The sequence below is a fragment of the Equus asinus genome, chromosome 11 (assembly GCF_041296235.1).
Source record: "Equus asinus isolate D_3611 breed Donkey chromosome 11, EquAss-T2T_v2, whole genome shotgun sequence".
Taxonomy (NCBI): domain Eukaryota; kingdom Metazoa; phylum Chordata; class Mammalia; order Perissodactyla; family Equidae; genus Equus; species Equus asinus.
In genome coordinates, this window is record NC_091800.1 from 28,647,222 (window position 1) to 28,668,855 (window position 21,634).

The 21,634-nt window shown below is 34.8% G+C and overlaps 1 protein-coding gene across 8 annotated transcripts in view; it reads left to right on the top strand.

The window, feature by feature from the left end:
• ZC3H13 (zinc finger CCCH-type containing 13) overlaps window positions 1-21,634 on the top strand; it is a 97,152-nt gene that overhangs the window by 41,492 nt on the left and 34,026 nt on the right. For all 8 annotated transcript variants that reach the window (XM_014838894.3, XM_070520682.1, XM_070520683.1 and 5 more), the window contains exons 8-9: window positions 5,125-5,322; window positions 19,158-19,468. In XM_014838894.3, coding sequence (XP_014694380.1) covers window positions 5,125-5,322; window positions 19,158-19,468 — 509 coding nt within the window. The remainder of the gene's footprint in view (window positions 1-5,124; window positions 5,323-19,157; window positions 19,469-21,634) is intronic.

Sequence of the window (21,634 nt, forward strand, 5' to 3'; positions counted from 1 at the left end):
CAATATATAGTATTTTCATCTATTTAATCTTAATGCAGGTACATTATAACTTCTGCAACTTAGTTTTTCACTTAATATGTTTTAATGCTTACCTATATTGATAGATGTAGTCTTAGTTTTCATTTTAGTATTTGTACTATTTATTTGTCTACTTTTCTATTGGACATTTGTTTTCAGTTTTTAGCTATTGCAAATTATACACAATGGAAATTCTTCTTGTCTCCTTGTATACATGATCAAGAGATTAAGTTCTTTATAGTATATGTGTAGCAGTGTGAATATATTTAGAATTATTGTAGTAGCCAGTTGGCAAAATAAAAATAGAAATGATTAAATATGAATACATTGAGGAACTGAGAATAAGGCAGGAGACACTTTTTCATTTAATGTCACTCTGTACTATTTAAATTTTATTTTAAAGTGCATAGGCTAATTATATTTAAGAAAAAAGTTCAACTAAAAGCCTCTTCCCAACATTTGACTAGTCGGCAGACCCTGTCTATCTGAACCCATAATGAAATTCATATTTGCCGTCTTCTTTCTAGTTTCTAGAGGCTTTAACCATATTTCAGACTTTTTGACTAGACTATTATATCATCCTACTAACTGTATTTACTTTATCTAGTGTCCACTCCCCCATACATCTAAACACTTTCATTCAGCTACCTCAACCCATTCATTTTACGTATTTTGTGAGAGAAATCTTGAACAAACAATTCCAATTAATTTATTATGCCATTGAAAAACTCAGTGGTTTTCCATTCTGTTGATGAAATTCAGATTTTTTAGAATGATACTCATACTTTGATCTTTGCAGTCTTGTCTATATTTTTGTCCAGTATTCCTCTTATACTGTTCCACCTTCAGTCTTTCAACATCTGGCTCAAATTCTTTCTTTTCCAATAAGTTTTCCCATTTTTCCTTACTGAACATAATTTCTGTTCCCTTTGTATATCTTTCAGATTTTATTTATGCCTCCCTGTTAATAATAATTGCTGTTTGCATTATATTTTATCTGTGGCATACATGTTTTACAACCTCTATTAAATTTAAGCTCCTTGAAGATTGGGATCTTGATGGCTCATTGTTCTGTCTCCCCATAGCACTTACTTTGCATAGAGCTTTGCATTGTAATAAGGCACTCTCTGAAGGTGACTTGATCTTCTCGTTTGCTTCTGGGATTGAGTAAATATTACACAGGGATGTGGAAGAAGTTGGACTATGGAGTGATTTGATTCACCCCACTTACTCTTTATCCTCTTTGCTAGCCAGTTATATAACTTTTGGTCAGCTCCATTCATTTCCCAGAAAAAACAGCATACCAGAAATACTCTTTTTTCATTTTCTTCTCCTTTCTATTTATAAAATCTTTGAAATTTAATCTCTTCATAGAAAGTTTTGCTAACTATTTGGATGAAGGGTTAGTTTCATCCTATTCTTTTTCATCTCGTTTTCTCTTACTGCTTTATTAGTAACTCACTTATCCTTTGATGAATATTTAGCATGAATAATTACATTGATTTAACTACTATGTTTTCTGTATTCTAAGATGTTGTTGACTTTGAGATGCACCATTAATTTAATAATAGAAGCAGAAGGGCCTGGAAAACAGTCCATGAAAGGTACAAAGAAAACATTGAATTGAACATAGCATTTCTTTGGCGTGCAGTTTAGATTTCCTAGAGTCTGTCAGATCATCAATTTTTAGTTTCATTGCTGGATCATATACTATAAACTCTTTGAAGACATGTTAAGCAACAACTAAGGATTAGAATTTCAGTTAAAATTCAGTGGAGTGTTGCAACCAGTGCTAGTAAGTCAGCTGAGGTGACAATCAGGTAAACAAACTCGTTGGTCTTACATGGTTATCATATTAAGTAGGCAGAGATAATTACAGATAAATTAAAACTCACGCTTCTCCCTGAAAGTTGGCAGTTTTCTTTCGTTGTAAGATACATTGTGATAGTAAGCTTTATGCTGATATGTGAGATACAGTGTGGCTTAGAATCAGCAAGTGTATTATCTATTCTGTCTGTCTACATTGTTTTTTAGTTTTTATTAGGTAAATTTTTCTTTATAGCTCTTTGTATAAAGATGTATGAAGTTTTTAAAAGCCATTCAAAAGAAATAGTTTTGGGGAGAGAGGATCTAAAAATGATAGAAGTAGATAATTGAGCTCTATGCCAGCAATAGGAAGTGGGCTCTGTGCCAAAGAATAATCAACTAACTTAAAAATGTCAAAAGATTTTGTTGACTTCAGAAAGTACAAAACCATTTTTGCCCCCTTCAGTTGGAAGGCACTTGAAAACCTTACATCTGTAACATCATTGTTTTTTCCAACCGCATATATTTTTGAAGGTAATGTGGAGAAATTCTGCACTTTAGTGAGTGTATTGAGATAATCCTCGTTGTTATCATAGCTTAATCCAAAAATGTGAGTTTAACACAACAGAAGTTTATTTCTCACTCAAGTAAAGTCAAAATGGTGTTTCTGATTAACAGGTGGCTCTCCGGTACATGGAGATTGAGTACCCCAGGCTCCTGACTATGGCTGCACTTTCTTGGGTTTTTGAGGACACCAAACTATAGAATGTGCAAAGAAAAAAATTAGTTAGAGTATTAAACTTATTTAGGTATACAGCTTACAATTACCTGGAGTATAAGAGTCTTTTATTAGTTTGGCCTGGAAGTATATCATTTCCACTCACATTCTTTTGACCAGAACTTGGTCACTTGGCCACAGCTAACTTCAAAAAAGTCTAAACAGGGGCTGGCCCAGTGGCGCAGCAGTTAAGTGCGCACGTTCCACTTCGGCAGCCCAGAGTTCCTAGGTTCGGATCCCCGGTGCAGACATGGCACCACTTGGCAAGCCATGCCGTGGCAGGCATCCCACATATAAAGTAGAGGAAGATGAGCACGGATGTGAGCTCAGGGCCAGTCTTCCTCAGCAAAAAGAGGAGGATTGGCAGCAGGTGTTAGCTCAGGGCTAATCTTCCTCAAAAAAAAAAAACAAAAAAAGTCTAGACAGTATAGTTCAACAATGTGCCCAGGACAGAAGTTTGGTAAACACCTAGCTAGTCTCTGTCACAGGCACTAATGTGAAAATACAGTTTGTGTGAAGAATTACTCTATCATTTTATCTTGAAAATGGTTTTTAAAATAATTTTTCATACAGATACCAGCTGTTGATTAGTTTTTGTCTTTTAAGTGGGAAAATATTTAGAAGTGCAGACATTTATCTCTTATCTGTTAGATACATAAAAAGTTTGAGTCATTTCATAAATATGCAGTGAGATATGTGCTAATAATGGTTCTTGGCAGAAAACAAAGATGAAAAATAGATCTGGTCATATTTTACTAATTTCTGACTTGCTAGGTGGTTAAACCTAGCAAGGTTTAAGAAATAGTAAGACATAGATTAAGGGCTAAGAGCTAAATTTTCTGAATGCTTACCATGATTGAGTCAGTTGCTTTTGTACTGTTATCCTTTTTTAATCTTACCAGCAGTTTTGAGGAAGATACTATCCATTACCTTTTTATAGCTAAGGAGTCTTGGGATTAGAGAACTGAAGGTCACAGGAAGTAAGTTCTGGGATTTAGCAAACCAGAGAGACGTGGGTTGTGTGGAGAATTGATGAAATAAAAATAGAAGAAATTGAGTAAAAAACTTGAGGTTTCAGATTGAAATGACTCACTGAGTGTTAGAAAAGCATAACAAAAGAAGATCTAGGTTTATCTCAGTGCAATTTTTAGTTTCCAGGGAATAATGTTTTATAAGCATCCCAGCAGGAAAACCAGGTCACCTGCATAGGAAAGAAATTGACTCTCTTTGGGCTTTTCATCTACAACACTAAATGCTACAAGATATTGTAATATCATATATATTCATATTTTTATATTTATTATATAATATTGTATATATGTATAATTATATGATGTTTATAGAGCTCTGAGGGAAAAGGATACTTGACAACAAAATGCTGTATTCAGTCAAATTGTTTAGGTATCAGGTAAAGACAGACAATTTTGGATCTATGAGGGCTCAAAGTTATACCACTTAGATAAAATTATTTAAAGTGCCAAGTGAAACAGGATCATCTATATCTAGAAATCAATTCCAGGTAGATTAAATGTGAAAGACAAAATTCCACAATTTTAGGTAACCATCTTTGTAATCTAAGAGTTGAGAAAGATTTCTTAAGACTCAAAGATTTAAATGGATGTTTACTAACAATGCTTAGGATTTCATTTATAGGTAATGTAATTGTGTGTTCTTTATAATGATGAAAACATGGAAGACACCTAAATAGCTTAATATGAGGGTCTGGCCCTTTGTCATAGTGGTTAAGTCCAGTGCACTGTGCTTCAGCAGCCTGGTTTTGCGGTTTCAGATCCCAGGCGCAGACCTACAGCACTGTCAAGTTGTGCTGTGGTGGTGACCCATATACAAAATAGAGGAAGACTGGCACAGATGTTAGCTCAGGGCTAATCTTCCTCACCAAGAAAAAAAAGACTTAATATGAAATTGTTCAAAGAATTTATAGGGCATATCTATTAAATTCTATGGTCTATAAAAATAATTATTTAAATCTACTTTTTGTTATAGAAAGATACTCGTGCTTTATTTAGTACAAAAAATTTGATAAAACATTGTAATAGGATTGAGGCGGGTGGGAAAGAGACGTGGGAAGAGTGTGGACATGTATCCAAGGTGTTAACAATGGTTATCCTTGGGTAGTGGAATTATATGTGATTTTTACTTTCTTCATCTACTTTTCTATATAAGTTTAAAAAAAAATTCAGTTCATGCAGTTGTTTTATTTTATATTTCCTGTCCTGAAAGAATCTCTTCTTAGTCCACCTGCATTTTTTCTGAGAAACCTACCCTTTAAAATGATATAATAAGCAGTGTTAATGAAATAAGTAGCAAGTAAATTAATTCTTTGCTTGTTTCTGTGTATTATTTTTTTCAGGATATTGATTACAAATATACAAAGTAGTAAAAGGCAAGTTATTGAAAAGAGTGCTATCATTTTAAAAAAATGCTTTGTTAAAATGAAAAAACATTCATTTGACCTTCCAAAAATATTTGGACCTCTAATGATAGCTTTATGTTACCTTCAGGAATTCCAAAAGCAGTCAAAGTAAGAAGAAAGGACCCCGCACTCCTAGTCCACCCCCTCCTATGCAGGAAGATATTGCTCTGGGGAAAAAATATAAAGAAAAGTATAAAATAAAAGATAGGCTAGAAGAAAAACCAAGAGATGGAAAGGACAGAGGACGAGATTTTGAAAGACAAAGAGAAAAAAGAGAAAAGCCACGGTAAGTAAGATTGTATGTTTCAAGTCTTACTTTTGTAGAATCTAAAACAACTTTTCAGAAGATTTTAGGCATTACTGTAATGGATTTTTTAGTGTTTTCAGGTCTGTGTATGTATATTTAATAATTTTCATATTGAATTGTGGATAACTTCACTTAAAATTTTTTATTATGATTAAAAAACAAAATTTCTGGGGTTGTCCCCATGGCATAGTGGTTAAGTCTAGCGCACACTGCCTCGGCAGCCCAGGTTCACAGGTTCAGATCCCGGGTGCAGACCTAGACCACTCGTCAAGCCATGCTATGGTGGCGACCCACATACAAAATAGAGGAAGATTGGCACAGATGTTAGTTCAGGGCTCATCTTCCTCAAGCAAAAAAAAAAGGAAGGTTGGCAACAGTTGTTAGCTCAGAGCAAATCTTCCTCACCAAACCAAAACAAAATACCACACCGTAAAATTTCCATCTTAACCATTTTTACGTGTACAGTTTAGTAAAGTAACATTCACATTGTCATGAAACAGAACTTTTTCATCTTGCAAATCTGAACCTATACCCATTAAATAACTCCCTTTCTCTCCCCTCTCACCTCCAGCTCCCCAGCCCCTGGTAACCACCATTCTACTTTATGTTTCTATGAATTTGACAACTTTAGATACCTTATGTAAGTGGAATTGTGTTGTCTTTTTGTGACTGGCTTGTTTCACTTAGCATAATAATGTCTTCAAGGTTCATTCATGTTGTAGTGTGTGACTGGATTACCTTCCTTTTGAAAGGTGAATAATATTCCATTATCTCTATATACTGCATTTTGTTTATCCATTTATCTGTCAATAGACATAGGGATTGTTTCCACCTCTTAGCTATTGTGAATACTGCTGCTGTGAACTTGGGAGTGCAAATATCTCCTCAAGACCCTTTCAGTTCTATTGGATATATAACAAGTAGGATTGCTGGATCATACAGTAGTTTCTATTTTAAATTTTTTTTTTGAGGAACTTTCATACTGTTTTCCATACCAGTTGCACCATTTAAAAATCCTACCAGTAGTGTACAAGGGTTTCAGTTTCTCCACATCCTCAGCAATATTTGTTATTTTCTGTTTTTTGGATATTAGCCATCCTAATAGATGAGGTGATGTCTCACTGTCATCTTGATTTGCATTTCACTGCTGATAGTGACATTGAGCCTCTTTTCATATGCTTATTGCCCATTTATATATCATCTTTTAGTAATATCTATTTAAGTCTTTAACCTGTTTTTTAATTGAGTGGGTTTTTGTTGAGTTGTAGGAACCCATTATATATTCTGGGTATTAACCCTGTATCAGATATATGATTTGCAAATATTTTCTCCCTTTTCACTCTGTTAATAGTGTCCTTTGATGCACAAAAGTTTTTAAGTTTGATATAGTTCCATTTGTCTGTTTTTGTTTCTGTTGCCTGTCCTTTTGGTGTCATATCCAAGAAATCATTGCCAACTCCATGTCATGAAGATTTTCCTCCATGTTTTCCTGTAGAAGTTGTATAATTTTAGATCTTACATTCAGGTCTTTAATCCATTTTGAGTTAATTTTTGTGTTATTGTGTAAGGGTCCAACTTCGTTTTTTGCGTGTAGATAACCAGTTTTCCCAGGACCACGTTTGAAGGAATTCCCCTTCCCCATACCCTATTGAGTAGTCTGGGCACTCTTCTTGAAGATCATTTGACCATATATGCAAGGATTTATTTCCAGGCTCTCTATTTTACTCCATCGGTCTGTTTGTCTTTATGCTAGTAGCAGACTGTTTTGATTAGTCTTGCTTTGTAATACGTTTTGAAATCGGGAAATACGAATCTTCTTTGTTCGTCCTTTTCAAAGTTATTTTCGTTATTCAGGATGCCTTGAAATTCCATGTAAATTTTAGGGTGATTTTTATATTTCTGCAAAAAATGCCATTGGGATTTTGATAGGGATTGCATTGAATCTGTAGATCACTGGGTAGTATGGAATACTTAACAATGTTAAGTCTTCTGATTTATGAGCATGGAATGTCCTTCCATTTATTTGTGTCTTTAATTTCTTTCAGCAACATTTTGTAGTTTTCAGTATACAAGTCCTGTATTTGACCTTCTTGGTTAGATTTATTTCTAAGTACTTTATTCTTTTTTGTGCATTTGTAAATAGAATTATTTTTAATGTCCTTTTCAGATTGTTCATGGTTAGCATATAGAAACACAACTGATTCTTGTGTGTCGATTTTATGTCTTGCAACTTTGCTGAAGTTATTAGTTCTAACAGTTTTTTTTTTCTGGTGGAATCTGTAGGCTTTCTTACATATAAGATCATGCCATCTGCAAATAGAGATAATTTTCTTCTTCCTTTCCAATTTGGATGCCTTTTATTTCTTTTTCTTGACTAATTCCCCTTGCTATAACTTTCAATACTGTGTTGGATAGAAGTGGTGAAAGCAGGCGTCTTTGCCTTGTTCCTTATCCTCAAGGGGAGATTTTCAGTCTTTACCATTGACTGTGGTGTTTGCTGTGGGCTTTTCATAAATGGCCTTTGTTATATTGAGATAGTTGCTTTCTATTCCTAATTTGTTGAGTGTTGTGTTTATCATGAAAAAGTGTTGAATTTTGTCATTGTTTTCTCTTCATCTATGGAGATGATCAGGTGATTTTTTTTCCCCATCCTTCTGGTAATATGGTGTAAGCCATTTTCCAATGTTGAACCATTCTTGCATTCCAGGATTAAATCCTACATGGTCATGGTGTATAAATCTTTTTAGTGTGTTGTTGAATTTGGTTTGCTAGTACTTTGTTGAGGATTTTTGCATCAGTATTCATCAGGAATATTGGTGTGTAGTTTTTTTCCCTTGTAGTGTTTTTGTCTGGCTTTGGTATCAGAGTAATACTGGCCTCAAAGAATGAGCTTGGAAGTATTCCCTCTCCTCCAGGTTTTGGAAGAGTCCCCAAGGATTGGTGTTAATCTGTTAATTCTTTGGTAGAATTCTCCAGTGAAGCCATCAGGTCCTGGGGTTTTCTTTCTTGGAAAGGTTTTAATTACCAGTTCAATCTCCTTACTTATTATTGGTCTGTTGATATTTTCTCTTTCTGAATGATTCAGTCTAGGTAGGTTGTGTGTTTCTAGGAATTTATCCATTATTTCTAAGTTATCCAATTTGTTAGTGTACAGTTGTTCAAAGTATTCTCTTGTAGTCATTTTTATTTCTGTGGCATCAGTTGTATTGACCTCTTTTTCCTGGTCTTATTTATTTGAGTCTTCTCTCTTTTTTCCCTTGGTTAATCTAGCTAAGTATTTGTCAATTTTTTTGATCTTTTCAAAAATCCAACATAGTTTTGTTGATTATGTTGGTTGTTTTTCTTTTCTCTATTTCATTCATCTCTGCTCTAATCTTTAGTATTTCCTTCCTTCTGCTTGCTTTGGATTTAGTTTCTTCCTTTTGTGGTTTCTTGAGTTGTAAGGTTAGGTTGTTGATTTGAGATCTTTTTTATTTTTAACGTATGCATTTATTGCTGTAAACTTTCCTCTTACCACTGCTTTTGCTGCATTTCATAAGTTTTGATACGTTGTGTTTTCATTTTCATTTGTCTCAAAGTATTTTCTAATTTCCCTTGTGACATCTTTGACTTAATGATTGTTGGAGTGTGTTGTTTAATTTCCACCCGTATTTGTGGGTTTTCCAGATTTTCTTCTGCTGTTCATTTCCATTATGATCATAAAACATACTTTGTATGATTTTAGTCTTTTTGAATTTGTTAAGACTTGTTTTGTGGCCTAAAATGTGATCTGTCCTGGATAATGTTCCAAGTGCATTTGAGAAGAATGTTTATTCTGCTATGGTTGGGTGGAGTGTTCATTATATGTCTGTTCAGCCCAGTTGATCTACAGTGATGTTCAATCCTGTATTTCCTCATTGATCTTTTGTCTGTTAACAACCATTAGCTTTTTGATATAAATAGACTTATAAAAAAGAGCCAGCCACTGAAAGATCTGAGACTCTTCTGAAAATCTGTTCATTTTGAAATTTAATAATTGTTTCAAAATTTAGAGTGTATGTCACTGAATTGAGTAATGTAGATTCTGTATATTTAATAAATTACTTCTCATAAACCAGTTTTTCTCTACTCTAAAGATAGTACTTCTTAAAAGTCTGTTTTCAAAATGGACAGGTTATGAACTCTTGATTTTTAAAATTCATTTATTTAATGCTACTTAAGAACAAGTATCCTTTTTATAAAAATCTACTTGGAGGTAATATTTTTCGGGTTCACACGATTTGTGAAATGGCTACAGATTTGATACGGATGCTTTCCCCTTGTTTTTTATTTTTTTAAATTAGTTTTCAAGTTTATTCTTTCATGAAATTAGCATTTCCTCAAGACAAAATGCAACTCTTTAGAGAGCTCTCAGTCTCTTTTCTTCTTGAGTTACAGTGTAATGGAAAATGGGTAAACATTGATACAAAGAGGAACTTGTATCTTGGCTCTACCAGTTACTTGATTCAAGACCCTGAATAAGTTTGTTTTCTGAGCCTCTATTTTTTCAACTGTAGAATATACATGATTTTGCCTGATAGTGTTGAGGTGAGAATATTAAATGAGATAATACTTAAAAAAATAAGCAAAGTGCTCAGAAAGTGTGTCTTTATTTTCCTACTTTAGTAATAAATTATAGCATAATTATATTTAAAAATACCTTTCCATTTACAGGTTTTCACTTAAACTATATAGTTAATAAAACGTATCCGTAAAGACACTTAGCTTTTTCTAACTTTTCTACTTTTTTTCTGACTGCACTTACGCAGTATCACCTGGATTTAGAATCAGCTGTTAGTAATAAGGACTCAGTTTAGGGCGTTTAAGTACATAAGGCAAGAGTACCCAAACTTGGATGCCTGATTCCAATCCCCAGATATTCTGATTTATTTAACATAGGGAGCAACATTGGTGTCTAGATTTTTAAAAGTTCACTGGCTAATTCTAGTGTTCAGCAAAGTTTGGGAACCATAAATTGAGATTCATTCTCTCATTTAAAGAAGCTTAGAGGGAGGCAGTCCAACACAGATCACAGTGTTACATGAAGTCATTGAGGATCCAGGTACTGTCTTTCTTCCTTGTGCATGCTGTTTTTTTCAGGGTTATCTCATGGTTGAATATAACTCCTGATGCTTTAGCCTTTACATCCATATTCCAGAGACCAGAAAAAATTAAGGGAAGAAAACCTAATCTTCCTGGAAGTCTCACACACTATTTCCCCTTACATCTTTTCGGTCAGTATTTAGTCACATGGCTACATCTAGCTATTAGGGAGTCTTGGAAATCTAATTCTTTAGCTGGGCATATAGCCGATCCAAATAAAATTGGGGTTACTGAAGGAGGAGAGAATGGGTGTTGGGACAGGTCATTGCAGTCTCTGCTACACTTGTGAGATGCCATTTCTGTTCATGTTATTAAGTGACAAGATTATTAGAGTAAAAGCAGGGTTATCTGGCACTTTATCTGGAAAGCTCTGTGAACTGGTATTTGTACTATCATTCAGGATAAATTATCCTAGTAAGCAGTTAATGTTGCTTTATAATTATAAGTTCAATAAAACCTAGTCTTTTCCCAAAAAAAGATTTTGGCACTAAGCCTAGGCCTTTCTTTGTCTTGAGAAGAGATCATCTTATCTAATTTATTTAGATGAATCCACCCCCCCAACCCCGTGACTTAGAAGAAGCAGAATGATTGTGTCAGCTGTTGCTAGGATCTGGCAACATTGTGTTTTATTGGAGCAATAAGAGAATGGTTAACTGGAGCATCTACAATTCTTGAACATATTTTCCTAAAATATACTCTGAATTTTATTCAATCCAGTAGGTATTTTTCTGAAAAATGACATGTAAATCAGATATAAATTCTAAGTGTACTTAGTGATTTACATGATGAAGTCTTTATTCTTCTCTAATGGTTCTTGTTTTGTTATTTTGACCCAGAAATCTCTGAAAGGTGATTCTTAACATATATCCCTAGATAGTTCACCATTGAAATGGTAACACATTCTTTGTATTATGAGGAACTGAGTAATACACAGGTTGATTCTTCATTTTCTGGTTTTTTCTCCCTGGCTGTCTCCACCAGGAGCAACAAAGTATGCCTAGGATGTACCTGTTACTGATTATATAGAAAAATCTGAACTTGGTTTCTTTCTTTTGTGTAAGGAAATGAAGCAACAGGGTTAGGAGTACTGAGGGACTGCGTGGGTCCCAGACTTGCACTGGAGCTCTAAAGCCATATTTGACAAGGTTGAAAAAGGGCATTTTGATTTTGGAGGAGTTAATTTAAGTTTTAGGGTTGTTTACGGTGGATCTATTATTTTAATTTTTCTCCATTACTATGAATAAAGGATTTATTAATTCTAAAAGAAAACAGTATATTAAGAATCTTTGTCACTACTTTCAGATTGGTCGGGTATGTAATTTAAAAGCTAGTATCTAAATTCCTTTTGGAGAAAATTGTCCTTTAAAATTAATTTAGATGTCATACTGGGCTTATTAAGAGTATTGGGATTATTAGGATTTGTTGTGCTTAAGTGAAAGTAAGCTAATTCATTTGTTCATCCAACAGTTATTGAATACCTAGTGGTAGGAACTGTTTTAAAAGCTGGTGGTGCAGCAGTGAACAAAAATGTTGTCAGAGGCTTTGTTACTACAGGTGGAAGTAATATATATCACATGTATGTATAATAATATCTTTCTGAAAATGGATTATTTTTCTTCCTTCCAAGTAAGAAAGACTTACTGGGCCGATTGGATATAGAGGATTGCTTACATTTCTTAGAGGATGGCTCCCTAGTGAGTTACTAGAAGAGTGTGCATACGTGTGGGACAGATGATGCAACAAAGACACATGGTCCTCTGACTTTAAGTCCTCCCTGTCTTCTGTCTCAGTTCTACAGCCTTCTAGATCAGGGTCTCCCAACTTGAGATCCATTGGTGGATTTCATGTGGCTGCAAATTTCCTGATGTGTGGGTAAAATTTTGCCTGTGTGTGTTTTGGTGAGGGGAGAGTGCCCATAGCCTCCCAGAAAAATCCGTAATTTCCCCCTCTCTTCAAAAAATGTGAAGAATTATTAATCATTCTTTAGACCTCTTCCACTGATCTGGCATTGAGGATTTGAGTACTTGCCTTCTAAACCTTCATCGGTGACATCAACTTTGTTAAGAATATACCCTATTCCCAAAATATGGTTAATTTGAATAATACTAACTTCTGTCATGTACTTGCTTTTGAAGTGAACAGTTTGGAGGCCACAGGTCTTAAAAGAGTTTTCTTACCAGTCGTCTTCCAATTTGACCAGTAGACTTTACTCAGCTATGATTTATTTATGCTACATTGTTCAAAACCTGAGTACCACTTGTTTATCCAAAAAATAAAAACTCTTATGAATTTATTTTATTACTCTGCTTTTAAAAAATGTAGCAGTTTCCCATAGTGTTTTTTAAAATAAACTTTCCATATTCTGCTCTGTACAGAGAATACTAAAATCTTAGTTACCTGGAACTCAGCTTACCTAAATCATCTTTATTCTGTGATTTGTTTTAGAAGAGATATAACTCACAGGAAGATTAAGTTCAAATTAGATATTTAGTCAGAAGATCACTTGTGAAGGGATTATTTCATGAGCATCAATATTCCTAAGCTGTTACCTCTAGATAATCCTAAACTGGATATTCACGATGTTGTTTCAGTGGACCTGTAATACTTTCTTTATCAATGAAAATCTCTGTTCTATATACAGTCATGCTCTGTATAATCACGTTTTGGTGAACGATGGACCTGCATATATGGTGGTCCCATAAGATTAGTACCATATAGCCTGGGTGTGTACTAGGCTGTACCATCTAGGTTTGTGTAAGTACACTCTGTAATGTTCACACAAGGACAAAACTGCCTAACAATGCATTTCTCAGAACATATCCCCGTTGTTAAGTGACGCGTGACCGTACTTTAATTTTTCTGGATCAGGTACCTGAACCAATATGTTAGTGTAGTTTAAGAACAAGGGCTTGAGCAAACACAAACTTTTCGGATAGTAGTTAACCAGAGAAGTTAACTAACAAGTGCGTGTTACTCATTCTGCTGGACATTTGGTTAAATATTGTTTTAATGATGGGTAATATGTTTTAATCAAAATACTAGGTTGTAGAATTTTGAAGTTAAGTGAGAAGATGATAGTAAGAGAGCATAGCTAGTTTTTTTTTTAGTTACTTCATTATGATTAACTGAATATGGAATTTGTTTATTTCTTCGTAGGAGTACAGATGCCTGCATGAGTCTTACCCACATTTGAAAGACAGATTTGATCATTCGAAATTACCTCCAAATTGACAATTTCCTTTCAGTGATTGCACACATTGAAATAATTCAGAAAGCTTCAGACCTTTGACAAAGAATGCTATCTATTGGAATCATTCTTTGATTTATTCAGTATTTACCATTCATGTTCAAATACCATGGTTTATACTGGTGAATCTCATCCTGTGGCTATGAACCATAGGACAAGAAAGAATTCATGTGTGCAACAAGCATTTTCTATAGATGAATTGATAATTTCTTGAATAAATGTGTACTGATGTTGCCCTGTTATATACAGAGGATGGAAAAATGTTGCATGAACATTTTTATTAGGAAACATCTCATACACATAAAAATAGACCAGTATAATGGTCCTCTTATATCTTTGTTGTTTCATCTATACCCCTGTCCACCTATCCCCTCCACTATTATTTTGAAGCAAGTTCAAGACATCATATCATTTCATCTGTATATATTTTAGCATATATCTCCAAAAGAGAAAGACACTTAAAAATATATAATCACTATACCAGTATCATACCTAAAAGAAAAGAGTAATGTAATTTTAAAATACAAATTTTAAAAGTGTCGATGAATTTGTAGTATCTTTTATAATATTTTCCCAATTAGTGGATATTAGCACAAATAATATCATGAAGGATATGCAGATCTTTTCATATTAAAATGGAACCTTGTATTCAGGTTGAGAATTACTTGTCTGGGGCATTTTCTTTTTTCTGCATTTAATTAAGTTCTATCTGTAGACCTAAAATGTGTTTTTACGTGAATGCTAATTTAGGCTAGGGATATAAAATCAAGGCACTTAAAGAAATGTGTAATATAGCTGAACATAATTATATAATATACTAAAATTATGGTAGACTTGTGTTAAAAATGAAATAGTTTTATAAACATCAAAATAATCACACTGGGAAGAAAAAAACGTGTCTCACATTTAGTCCTGTTGATCAAGGCTTGGGCTCTCTCTCTGTGATATTGGGGAAATTTATTGAGCTGAAGAGAGAATCTCCTGTTGTGCAGCCAAAATCTAAAATGGTATTTATGTCCCTAAAAATTCTACTTTTACCCTTTGTGCAACGTGCTTGGTGGAATGAGAGACTTGAGAGAAGGTTCTCAAGCAGTTTCAGAGAGGTTTTCAGTAGCAGGAGGCGACTCTTCTGGTAAACTAGTTACACCTGTCTTCTTTCTCTTCTTCAGTATCATGATCCCTCCTGCCTCCTCTGGTTGCTGAGCCCTCAGCATGGAAAGCTCTTCCCTCAGATTTTCAGCACTTGGCTCTTTATCACCTTCTCAGTAAGGGCCCTTTCCTTACCAAGCAACCTAAAGTAGTCCCCCTGGCATACTTTTTGGACCTAGCAGTTTCTATTTCATTACCCTGTTTTATGAACTTTGTTGCGTTAATTAGCTGAAATTGCCTTGCTTTGTTGTTGGTGGTCTACTCCTAGGCTCTGTAATTAAGAGACTGGTTTTCACTCCTCTCTGTCTCAGTTACCTCAGAGTTGTTGACTTAAAGATGAAATGAGTTAATATATGTAAAGCACTTAGAACAATGTCATACATTTAGTAGCAGGGTATATATTACCTGCTCTAGTTATTATTAGTATTATCATCATTCTTATGTTAGTGGCTTTGTCTTCTTTACTTGTATATCCTCAGCGCCAAAAATAATGCTTGGAGCATAGAAGATGCTCACTTAATATTTGTTCAGTGAATTAAAGTGACATGATTTTAATAAGAATAAATTTCTTATGTAAAAGAATAGAACCTCAATATTTCTGTGTATGAAATGTGTATCATCTTGTATTTTACCACTGATAATAGAATTGATTTTAATAGTGTCCATAGTCCATTTGTTTTGTTTTAAATTATACTTTTTGATAATGATTTTAAAGGTTGAATTATGAATGTTAGTTACATCATGTAAACATATTTTCATATTTGAGAAAGAGAAACCAATTATTGAGAAAAATTGGTGTTACTAATTTTAAGAAAGTATAGGGTATAAACATTAGCTTGTAGGTGAAATTACTTGCATCTTGAATGAGAGGAAATTTTCTTTTTAAATTTCTTAACATTTCACATTTTTCCTCAAATGAAATACACCCCGAATATTTTCATTCTATATTATGTCCTAATGATAGCAGCATTAAAAAGCTTTTGATTGGAATCAAGTCAGGCTAAAGATCAGCTTTCCCTATGTGCTGTAAATCACAGTGCTCTTGCTAACGGTATGCAGATTTCTGTTGTAAGGTTTTGAGCATCTCTTCATGTAATAAACTTGCCTTTTTTATTTGAATTTCAAATGCCTTTTTTCCTCCTCAGATAGGAAACCAGCCAATTGTAAAGCATAAGATTAGTTCATCGGAAGTTACTCTTGTTCTAGGTGAAAATGTATTTTAATATATCTCTGTAGTAGTCTAGAAGCCAAAGTTCTAATAATTTTGGTCAGATTTCAAGACAGTTTTTTTTCTTAGAGTCACATCTTTTATATGAACATATATGGGTCCAGGTCCAGTTGGGCTCATGTCTGTAATTTGACCCATCATGTTTTGTTAACAGATCTTCTTTTCACTGTTCTTCAGTCATCAGACGTTTTTTTGAGAAAGAGTAGCCCTAAGCTAACATCTGCTGCCAATCCTCCTCTTTTTTTTGTTTTTGTGTTTTATTTTTGCTGAGGAGGACTGGCCCTGAGCTAACATCCGTGCCCATCCTCCTCTACTTTATATGTGGGACGCCTACCACAGCATGGCTTGCCAAGCGGTGCCATGTCTGCACCTGGGATCCAAACCAGTGAACCCCGGGCCATGAAAGCGGAACCTGCAAACTTAACCGCTGTGCTACTGGGCTGGCCCCAGTCATCAGACTTTTAAAAAAGAATAGGAACAGAGGAAAACGTCAAGATGCTATCTAAGTTAGCTTGGGCTGCTATTACAAAATATTATAGACTGGGTGGCTTAAACAACAGACATTTATGTCTCACTGGTCTAGAGGCTAAGTCCAAGGGCAAGATGCTGGAAGATTTGGTTCCTGGTGAGGGCCCACTTCCCGGTTCATAGATGGCTGTCTTCTTACTGTGTCCTCACAAAAAGGGGAAAGAGTGAGAAAGAGCTCTGGTTTCTTCCTCTTATAAGGACACTAATCCTGTCATGGGAGCCCCACCCTCAGGATCTCACCTAAACCTAATTACTCCCGAAAGGCCCACCTTCGAATACCAGCACGTTGAGGATAAGGATTTCAACATAGAAAATTGGGGGGAAGAAATATTCACTATATAACAGATCCTTAAATTAAATCAAGAATTTTTTAAAACTGTTTATTTTTTTTCCTGAGGATGGGTAAGAAGGAAAATAAGGTTAAAATGTTGAAGCCATAACTTAACAGCATGTTGGTGCTCTGACCTGAATATGATAGCTTGATTATCCTAAGCTTCAGCTGAAGGTTTTTCTTCCGTGCAGTAAACACCACATTTGAATAGAAACGTGATTGTACTATAATGTGCTTTTTAAAGATAGTATTATAAACTGTTTTACTTTTTAAGTTCTGTGAACTAGTCATCAAAGGGTATTGTAGACGTTCTTGAAACAATTTTGCATATACCCCAGAAGTAAACTCAAAACCAACCAAAATGTCAGTTCACTGGAGAGCCACATTCTTTATTTTGTCAATTTAGCTATTTCCCAATTGACTAGAACCTAATGAAATTGAAACTGGAAACCACCAAAGAAGAGTCGTTCTAGTTCTCAGACTTGCAATGATTTTTCTGTTCAATTAAGATCACTTGAGTGGCCATTGATCATAAATGGTTTTCCAAATTTGGGTAAGACCCATTGAGCGTTTCTACTCATATCTGTTGAGTAAACAAATTTCTATTTAGAGTCAATTAAGTTATAGTGGCTTATGGCTTATTTTTTTATATGAGAAGGGAGTAGCAATTTTTGCTAAAAGCATGAAGGTTTAGTGGAACCACAGATAACTAGAATGTTTAGGTGAATGTGGTATTCTCTTTGGCTGACTTTTACTTTTTTAGTCAACTGTTATCCAAAAGGTGTTTTTGTTTATTTGCTTAAATACTTGTTCTGCAAAATTCTTTCCAATATATTGGATCACTTTCTTGACTCAGTAACATGTATTTTATAGATTTTAACCTTTTGTTGATAAAGGTCTACTAAGGCATTATTTATAAACATAGTTTAGGAAAGTGGTTTTCAACTAGGGGTGATTTTGCCTCCCTGGGGACATTTGGCAATGTCTGGAGTAATTTTTTATTGTCATGAATGGGGGTGGGAGGGAGATGGTACTAGCTTCTAGTGGATAGAAGCCAACGATGCTGCTGAACATCCTTCAATGTACAGGACAACTCCCCACCACAAAGAATTACTTGAATACAGAGTGTCACTAGTGCCAAGATTGAGAAACCCTGGTTTAGAATTAATAATAATTTTGCCATCGTTGCAGATGTTAAAACATATTTGTCATTGGGATTGAAGTTAATTCTGAAATACTTTGACTAGAACTTCAGAATTTTTTGGAACAGACATCTAGCCCTCAAAATGATTGCTTTGAGGAATATTCTGTTTATCTGGATTTCTTACGTCTGGAATGTTATTTTTTAAACAATTGGTCCTGTTTCTTTTTAGTTATTGCACAAATGTGTGTATTTCAGCTCTCCATCACACACACATTTTGCATATTCATTGTAGACAGGGCTCATGACATAGCAGATTGTGGGAGTGATTCACATGTGCTCTATGAGGTTATAAGTTGTTTCTCTGGTAGCAGTGAAAGAAGATGATTTGAAAGGAGTAGAGGAAGCCTTAGTGAAACCAAGACTTATGAACTAAATCTCAAGTTGTGCTGCCCAAGAGTGAAGAGAGCAGGTTGTTTAAGATAAAGACAGTATGGACAGTATGTCCTTTCCTTAACCCAGGCATTGTTTTCCCTTCCGAAATGTCAACCCAGGCAGTGCAGACTTAAGTTTGGCTCAGCTGGTGATAGCTTTTCCCTTTTCCCATAGCTTTGAATTACAGGCATTCTCACAGCTGCCTTCCATCTAGATCTTACTAGTGTGTTTTCTCTTTAGCTCTTTGTGGGTTCCCCGCTGCAAGTACCTGTTCACACTGTCAGAGATTATCTCTGGTAAGAGTGAGTTCTGTACTTTAAGTGAGGGTAAGATCATCTGTGCTTAGGGAGAATGTTACCTGGAAAAGGAAGTGTGCTTTGGAGCCAAAGCTTGGGAGAAAGGCAGTGCATATCTGATCTAGAACTGTTGCCTCAAGCTGATTTAAAAATCAATCACATCTTTAAAAATCAACTTATTTTACAGCATTGTGAATTAAAACTTGTTGTGAAATTATTATTCACACTTTTAGCTTTAACTTTTACGATCAGCTTTTTTGTTTTTAAAGTAGATTTTCCTTTGGCTAAAAATGAAGGCCCTTGAACATGGTTTTTTTTATTGTTGTTTTTCCTAATAGGTCCACCTCCCCAGCAGGACAGCATCATTCTCCTATATCTTCTAGACATCACTCATCTTCCTCACAATCAGGATCATCTATTCAAAGACATTCTCCTTCTCCTCGTCGAAAAAGAACTCCTTCACCATCTTATCAGAGGACCATAACTCCACCTTTACGACGCTCTGCTTCTCCTTATGCTTCACATTCTCTGTCTTCTCCTCAGAGAAAACAAAGTCCCCCAAGACATCGCTCTCCAATGCGAGAGAAAGGGAGGCATGATCATGAACGAACTTCACAGTCTCATGATCGGCGTCATGAAAGGAGGGAAGGTATGCGCTGTACTTTATTTTTTTTAGAGTTCTTTTATTTAAGTAGATATTTTCTTTATTGAAAAGTTGGACATTCAAATTTATTATTATAAAGAAAGCTTTGTTCTATTAAGTTTTCTGTAACAAGAGTTCTTGAGGACAATAGGAGGTGCTTAGTGACATGGGAATGTAAGCTGCTAAATATATAGTGGGCATTTATATATATATATATATATATATATATTAAGTTGGTGCTTTCTTTAAGTTAAGATGTTTTACTTGAGTACTCTTGAGTTCTAGAAATTTTTGGCTATCTCATTCTTAAAGCATCCCTCTAATTACTTAGTTAATTCTTTAAAAACAACAAAGAGCTGAAGGAAAGAAAACCAACAAACCAGGGGGCAGAGTTTGGAAGCATCAGAAGTGTTTCGATAAAGGAAGTGAGGGCTGGGGGAACATTCAGAAGGTCAGTGCAAACCAAGTGCCAGTTTTCCTGGTGTAACTCAAGAAAGAAGTAAGCAAAGCACTTTTCCTTTCTAGTCCCCTGAGAATTAAGTTAACTTTGGATTTGCTCCTCCCTGTTCAAGCTGAGATGCTATTAATACCTGGCAGTACAGTCTAATAGCTCTCATCTCTTTCTGTACTTGTCTAAGCTTCTCCTTGTTTATTTAACTTAACAAATCTTTTTCCTAACTTCTCTTGAGTTAGTTTTTTAAGGTAATGAGTATTCAGGAAATACTTGCTTCCTTGCAGCAACATTTCTGTTTAATATGCATTTTAGAAGCTTTTATGAGTGTGGTACAGCAGTCTCCTATGAAACATGTTGAACTTAGTTGTCTTCCTATCAACAGTGCAAGCAATAATTAATCAAGTTCTTTTATTCAAGAAAATAATGGATGCATAGGTAGGGACCGGAGAGAGCACCTGTTTTATATATTCCTTGTGTACATGATTTTGGAACCAGATCAGCACAACAGTATTTATGGAATGTTGGTAAGATGGGAAAATTCTCTTATACCTATCTATTAATTTTAATAAGATACTTGACAACTAGAGTTGACCAGAAATATGGTATACATTTAATCACTGCTTTATTGAATGAAAATTCTTTAATATTTCAAAACATAATTATTAAACATACTAATAAAGGGGAAATTTAGTATGCAGTTGAGTCTTACAGGAACAACTTTTTGTGGTAAGAGTGGCTTATATTATAGGAAGATTCCTTTTAATAATAAACCACGTGTGTTTAGGTTCTTTTAAGGAGTATGTTTCTTTAACCTTACATGCAAAAGATGTGGCAGATGTTTTTTCCTCTCTAGTTAGATGTCGTTTTCTGAAATAAGGATAATCTTAGTGGAAGGATGGGGAGGTAGGTAAAGAACAAAATATAACTTGGTGTTTTTGTAAAGACTGATGGGGGCATCATGAAAAAAGTCTTAAGTGAAAAAATTTCTAAGCATGGTTGGTATTGGAGGAGGTCTAGAAGTGGATAGATTTGCACAAAAAGTGATAAAGACATCAAATCCTTGCCTAATGCTTCCATTCTTGAATGGCATTTGTGGATATAGCCATATGGACAAAGTAAATTGGCAGGGGAGATAAATTACAGATGAGAATCTAGGGGGTTTTGTGGATATTAGGTATTTGGGTGCTTGAGAAAGTCCATGGACCTAGGGACTGGGGACAAAGAGAAAAGGAGGTAAATTTACAATGTCCTAGGCATAAAGCTGCTACAGTTGCTGAAGTAGCCTCAGATCTTGGGGCAGTTACAGGGTGTAAGCGCAATTTATGAAGGAATTTGATAAAAAAGGCAGGGTTTGTTCTTTGAGGTTCTGTTGTTACTTCTTTGACTTCATACCAGATTTATGCTGTAATTCATTTATATCTAATCTAGGCATATCTAAAAAATAGTTTCTGATCTTTGCAAATTCCCGTGAGGTATACGGTTGACTAAGCCATTTAAGCTCTGGGCCTCTATTTCTTCATTTACACAGTGGCAAAGTTACATTAAGTAATCAGTGGGGGTTCGTTCCAACTTTTTAAAAACTGAAATTATTTCTTTATTTTTCTATGAAATGTGAGAAAATGGTTTAAGTAGAGAAAGCTTTAGAGACGGGAGTGTGAGTCCATTAAACAGCTTAAGAAAAGAAAGGGAGAATAACACTATTTCTTTGCTGGCCAGCT